This window comes from Elaeis guineensis, chromosome 10, assembly GCF_000442705.2.
Source record: "Elaeis guineensis isolate ETL-2024a chromosome 10, EG11, whole genome shotgun sequence".
Lineage (NCBI taxonomy): Eukaryota > Viridiplantae > Streptophyta > Magnoliopsida > Arecales > Arecaceae > Elaeis > Elaeis guineensis.
In genome coordinates this window covers 81,559,257-81,565,990 of record NC_026002.2, presented here as the reverse complement: position 1 = coordinate 81,565,990, position 6,734 = coordinate 81,559,257, and the positions used below count along the sequence as shown (strand labels likewise).

Below are 6,734 nucleotides of genomic sequence, written 5' to 3'. Positions count from 1 at the left end.
GGTTTTATTGAGCATCTTTGTACTCCCTTGTAAAATGATCTTTTCCTATAATATTCATGTTATGGTCACACAGCAGTTCAAATTAAAGAAAGCAAAGACAAAAACCTATTACTTTCTTGCATGGAGATGACAGTTTCTTTGATAAACTTGAAATCTGGCCTAGTCCAAGTGTTCATTAGTTTTCTGTTCGCCTGAACTGTGTTGTGACCCATCAGGCTCCATACTAGAGAGGGAGTGGAGGAGGGACAAATTGTCTCTTATGGATTATGAATTTTCATTGGCTAGTTGTCTCTTGTTAATTATGAACCCTTGTTGACTGCATAATCTTAAATTGGTTCCTACATCTTTGTTATGGTATTAATCCAGAGTTGCGGGACTCATGCTCTAGGATTATCTTCTTCCTGTTCTAGTAGATCTAGATCCATAATTTGCAAAGTTCAACTAAATACCTGTGTTCATTATGTTTGTCTACAGTTTGCCCCAAAGACCTTTATTCCAGCATTATTTGGACATGCTTCTGAGGACATATTTATTCAGCCACATCATTCTGATCTTATTTACCAGGCATATGCGGTAAGGCATCTTTCTGATCTTTGTCCCATTGAACTATACACTTATCAGACTTTTTTTTCACTTGAACAGCTTACTTCAGTTACTTCTGGAGGTGTATTTGTCAGCATTTATAAAATAGGAGATTTAAGTTAGATATATCATTGGTAATTTTGCAAGAAGAAGAGTAATTAGGTTGGTTGAACATTCTTCTAAATAATTCATTTCATGTACTCTGTCAAGGTGGATCAGGATATTGCAAGTTTGGCTGGAGCAAGTATGATTCTCCTTCTGGACGTTGTGCTACCTTTTTAGTAAGCATTGGTCATATTCTTTAACATTTGACTCATAAGTTTCTATTAAAAATTCCACAGTGCATTTAAAGTTCTTATATTTATATTCTTCCTATATTATCTAACATCCAAGATCACAAGCAGACAGATTTTCACCTGTGGTTAATCTTCCCTGTATGCAGGAATTTGGTAACATTGAGTCACCAATGTATGCAAGGCTTCGTCATTTTTTCTTGACAATCTATAACAGGTTTCTTCTTCTTCTTGTTGGGTAAAATCTGTATCCGTCATGTACTACAAGTCTGTCGCCATGTTAGAGGCAGCACCATTTAATGTATATGTTACTATTTAAGGCCTATGACCACTCGCTGATTGCTGATTTTGAGCTTTGTGGTTTTCTAGTTTTGAGTTCATCCTAGTATGTTCATGATGGGGCTGAAATATTGATTTTAGCACAAGACCATTCGAGTCATATATAGAAGATCTTGGTTGCTTTTCTGTTAAGAAAGCTTATGATCAATACATGAAGATTTAAACAATGCATGAATACCATACAAGTTGCAGAACAAGCATCTTTGGACTTAGATGTCTCCCGAACTCCGAGTTTGCCTATGATGATTAAATCAAGACGTGTGAAGAGGTTTGCCATTTTCTCAATAAATAAAGTGGCAATCAAGCCTCATATGCTTTGTCTGATCCTGAAATCCAGGTTATTATCCGTGTGGGTTCTGCTATGCCTATCATAGTAGAGTGATGTGTAGCCAATAGTGCCAAACCAAAGTGGGAGATAAGGTGAGCTAAATGCACGCGGTTAATAACTATGGTACATTGGGGCCAGAAATCACATTTGATAGGCTTGATCTACTGCATACAAGCTATGGGCACATATTTTGAATGGAAATATAATGCATGCATGCGCACATGCGCGTGCGCATGGACATATGTATGAATGGTATCTTTGATGCGCTCTAATGTCAACGAGGCCTATACATTTTTGACATGGACTTCCATGTGGACTGTATCAGACACTTGTACATTGTGTAAATTTTGAAGTGTGTGTGTGTGTGTATTTATTTATTTATTTATTTATTTCCTTGCTGTAAAACATGGTTAACTATTTATGTCTCGTAGTCTGGACAGAATATTAGAGGAGAACACATTCTCAAGCTTATGCAATTGTTGTTGAAGACAATTTTAAATTCACATATATAATTGTTAAATTGATTTTCATGAACTTTAGCAAGGTGTTATTGCAGGATGCAGGTGAAGCCGTCATCTCAGCCAATTATTGTTTCCATCCCAATCTGCCATTCTGATGGTTAGTACATTAGTTGACCATGATAAAAATATCAAATGACATTTTTCTACATATTTCCTATAGTCAAAGAACCTTGTTATATAAAGACATTTGCTGTTTTCATGCAAAGCCACCGTTGATACAGATTGAAGATATGCTTTACTGATTACAATAAAATCACGACTTCTGGAGAAATGATAATATGAAAGATTTTGTTTTGTGTTCATGATGAGTGTTGGGTATAAAATACCCACAGCCGAAGTCCTCAACAGAATCAACGATTCCGCCCACGATGCCGACCTCAAAGGAAGACTCCGCCCGGACTCCTACGGGAGCCGGGCTTCGTCCTCGACTCCAACGGCTGCAGACAGACTTCGTCCGGACTCCTACGGGAGCCGAACTCCGCCGACAACTCCGACCTCAAGTTGACTCCGCCCGGACTCCTACGGGAGCCGGGCTCCGTCCTCAACATCAACTGCTGGTAAGCCCCGTCCGGACTCCTACGGGAGCCGGACTTGGCCTTTAACTTTGATTGCAGGGAGACTCCGCCCGGACTCCTACGGGAGTCGGGCTTCGTCCTCGACTCCGACGGCTGCAAGACAGACTGCGTCCGGACTCCTACGGGAGTCGGACTCCGCCGACGACTTCAACAGCAAGTGGACTCCGCCCGGACTCCTACGGGAGCCGGGCTCCGTCCTCAACGTCAACTGCTCCGCCCGGACTCCTACGGGAGCCGGGCTCCATCCTCAACATCAACTGCTCCGCCCGGACTCCTATGGGAGCCGTGCTCCGTCCTCAACGTCAACTGCTGGTAAGCCCCGTCCGGACTCCTACGGGAGCCGAACTTGGCCTTTAACTTTAATTGCAGGAAGACTCCGCCCGGACTCCTACGGGAGCCGGGCTTCGTCCTCGACTCCGACGGCTGCAAGACAGACTGCGTCCGGACTCCTACGGGAGCCGGACTCCGCCGACGACTTCAACAGCAAGTGGACTCCGTCCGGATTCCTTTGGGAGCCGGGCTCCGCCCGGACTCCTATGGGAGCCGGGCTCCGTCCTCAACGTCAACTGCTGGTAAGCCCCATCCGGACTCCTACGGGAGCCGGACTTCGCCTTTAATTTTGATTGCAGGGAGACTCCACCCGGACTCCTACGGGAGCCGGGCTTCGTCCTCGACTCCAACGGCTGCAGACAGACTCGTCCGGACTCCTACGGGAGCCGGACTCCTCCGACAACTTCAACCGCAAGTAGACTCCACCCGGACTCCTACAGGAGCCGGGCTCCGTCCTCAACAACGACTACTGGTAAGCCCCGTCCGGACTTCTACGGGAGCCGGACTTCGCCTTTAACTTTAGTTGCAGGAAGACTCCGCCCGGACTCCTACGGGAGCCGGGCTTCGTCCTCAACTCCAACAGCTACAAGCAAACTTCGTCCGGACTCCTACGGGAGCCGGACTCCGCCAACAACTTCAACCGCAAATGGACTCCGCCCGGACTCCTATGGGAGCCGGGCTCCGTCCTCAACGTCAGCTGCCGGTAAGCCTTGTCCGGACTCCTACGAGAGCCGGACTTTGCATCTGATTTTGATTGCAGGGGATTCCACCCGGACTCCCACGGGAGCCGGGCTCCACCCACTACCCCAACCGCAAGGAGGACTCCGCCCGGACCCCTACGTGGGGTCAGACTCCGACTACAGCCGAACTTCAGCCGACAGATCTGCACTTCCAGGCCACAATCACGGCCACGATCCTGCTCCACTTCCTGCAGCGGATTCCGCGCAGCTCCATCACCCCTTGACAGGCCGCAGTAACGGCCACGATCCTGCTCCACCTCCTACAACGGATACCGCACGATTCTCCCATCCGCTGGCAAGACGCGACAGCAAACGCCGCCCCACTTTCCGCGGCAGATTCCACGTGGCACGCCCTAGTGATGGCCACGGGTCTACTCCACTACTCTTCGCAGCAAATTCCGCCTGACCTTGGGCAGCCCACTACCAGGCGGTTACAAACGTCGCCATCAATCCGTTACCTCCTCCGCCTATAAAAAGGAGGACCCAGATACGTTATTCTCTAAGCTCATTCTTTATCTCAAAACTCTGCTAAATTCTCCGTTCGAGTGCTCCATTCTTGTTGAGGCAGAGAACTGACTTGAGCGTCGGAGGGTCTTGCCGGAGCAACCCCACCTCCGGTCTACTCTTCGCAGCAAATTCCGCCTGACCCTGGGCAGCCCACTACCAGGCGGTTACAAACGTCGCCATCAATCCGTTACCTCCTCCGCCTATAAAAAGGAGGATCCAGATACGTTATTCTCTAAGCTCATTCTTTATCTCAAAACTCTGCTAAATTCTCCGTTCGAGCGCTCCATTCTTGTTGAGGCAGAGAACTGACTTGAGCGTCGGAGGGTCTTGCCGGAGCAACCCCACCTCCGGTTTAGACTTCCTTTGCAGGTCCCGGCGGCGACCGCGACTTCCCCGACTCCAGCTTCTCCGGCGCAAGCGGATTTTTGCACTAACAATGAGCATGCAGTGTTTTGAATTTGTGAAAAATCAAAATTCCAGTGGTTACTTTGAAACTAGAGGAAGAGTGAGTTCATAAAGAATAACTTGACACACTTTCTTGTTGCTGGCTCTGTGTCGTTTTTCGGTTTGTGTTTCACCAAACCCTGACTCAGAAAGTTGGTTTTCTGAAAAGCTGACAACTAGAAACCTGAGGGAGAAAAACCTGTTATCAAACTAATAATGGGAAGATCAGTTTTAATGATTCATATGATGTTAAACCGAAGGGAAATCTGATGTTGTTTTATAAAGTTCCTTTGATAGGTCTAATTGTTATAAATTTCATCAGCATGTAACTGCAGCTCTGCAATTCTTTGAGAAATTATAGAAACATTTTTCTGAAACTCATTCAAAATCTGATGATACTTCTTAGAAGCCAGTTAACTAATTGATTGGTCCCGTTATCAAGGACCCTCCGTCATCTGCTATCCAAGGAGAGCATTTGTTGCGATCGTTTACTACTGTTAGAAGAGTGAATGAAATTGCTGGAACTGATAAATTTGCATCTCTTTTCTCCACTTGTCCAGATACTGAATCTGCTAGGGCTTCTAGAAGACAGTTGATGGAGACTATTTATTCAGTCCTGTTTGATATGAATGCTCCAGCTGTTTGTGCCATTGATCAAGTATGTATTTTAGTTGTTTGATTTTATGTCGGTAGATGATTGTACATGTATTTTAAAAAGCTTAATGTAGGGACCATTTGGCATCAATATTTTGTCCTTGTAACTTGTAACACAGCAAACATTTCAGTTATTATATTTAACTCTGGACCTCCTGTAGTATATTAGCCAATCCATGGGATTATGCCTCGTATAATTTCTGTGTCCCTATCTCATTCTTTTGATGAATTCATTCATAAGTTATTGTGGAGCTGTATCCATCAGACAAAATAATCATAATGTATTTTGATTGATGTCAATGTTGTCCAGAATTTATTTTGTTTGTAATGGAGAGACATTTATTCATCAGCTGAACATAGCAAAGTTGCAACGGATCTTTTGTTCTTTGATGTTCATTCTTACATCCTTAACTTGGCTTCAATTCTTTGGATGTGTGTTGCAAGAGATTCTTAGTCATCATAGCACATGTATAAAACCTTTAACCTCTTATTTGACGAATTGTTATCATCACTCCTCTTTTTCTATATGTAACCAAACTTGTTTGGCGTCTCATTTCTTGCATGGAATCAAAAGTGACTAGTTAATTTTCCTTTGGTGGCTCTCCATGTGGCTTTCAGTCATGTCATTCCTTTTCTTGAGTCATAACCCTTACTAAATCTACCACGAGATGTTTATTATCCAAATTTCAGTCTTTATTTGTAGGACTTGCCCCTTAAACTGTAGATATATCTGAGATGGCTAACATGTTTCTGGACAATCAGGTTCTTGGATGGTTGTGGTGAGGTTTTCTTTGTTTTCTTAGCCGCCTTGTTTTCCTGTGCATGATCTTAAATCAATGGAGAGCAGTGACATTGAAATATATGTGAATGCTGGGTGCATGATTGGTACTTAGGAGGAATTCATTGCAGAGCTTTGTTGAGAACTTCTTGCCATTCCAGTATAAAACACTGTATTGTGGCCATGTAGGGGTGTGCATTCAGTTTTTTCAGTTTAAACCAAACTGAAGTTTTGAAAAATCGAACTTCCGAACTTGCATTTTGTAGAACTAAAAACCGAACCGAAATAGCTTAAAACCAAACCGAAATAATTTCGGTTTGGTTCGGTTCGGTAATTCGATTTTGGGCTTCTTTATGCTGGGCTTTTAATTTTGATTTAGACTTATTAAATTATTTAATAATTTCATTATTTGGGCTGCAGAATTGCACTTGGGCTTAGTCTAGATGGACCATGATTTAGAAAGAATGTGATAAGTGAGTTTGATTTAAAATTAGACTAAATAAATTATGAAAGATAGTCTTTTAAAAAAAAAAATCTCTGAGATTTTGTCACACGTTCTCCTAAACATGAATATCATCCAAAAAAATAACATCAATCTGACTCACTTAATTAAACGAGGCCTCAAAGAAATTAAGAAAAAAGA

General features: G+C 43.7%; 1 protein-coding gene across 2 annotated transcripts; it reads left to right on the top strand.

Annotated features, from left to right (window-relative positions):
- The first annotated feature begins 596 nt into the window (after positions 1 to 596).
- Positions 597 to 6,106, top strand: LOC140851906 (actin-related protein 8-like). Of its 2 annotated transcripts, none has more exons than XM_073244025.1 (5): positions 597 to 863; positions 1,025 to 1,092; positions 2,099 to 2,160; positions 5,220 to 5,317; positions 6,004 to 6,106. In XM_073244025.1, the coding sequence occupies exons 2-5, from the start codon at positions 1,049 to 1,051 to the stop codon at positions 6,028 to 6,030; spliced, it is 231 nt and encodes a 76-aa protein (XP_073100126.1). In that variant the 5' UTR covers positions 597 to 863; positions 1,025 to 1,048; the 3' UTR covers positions 6,031 to 6,106. The 2 variants fall into 2 exon arrangements, with proteins under 2 accessions (XP_073100126.1, XP_073100127.1); XM_073244026.1 differs by having other exon boundaries at positions 6,017 to 6,066.
- The last annotated feature ends 628 nt before the right edge of the window (positions 6,107 to 6,734 follow it).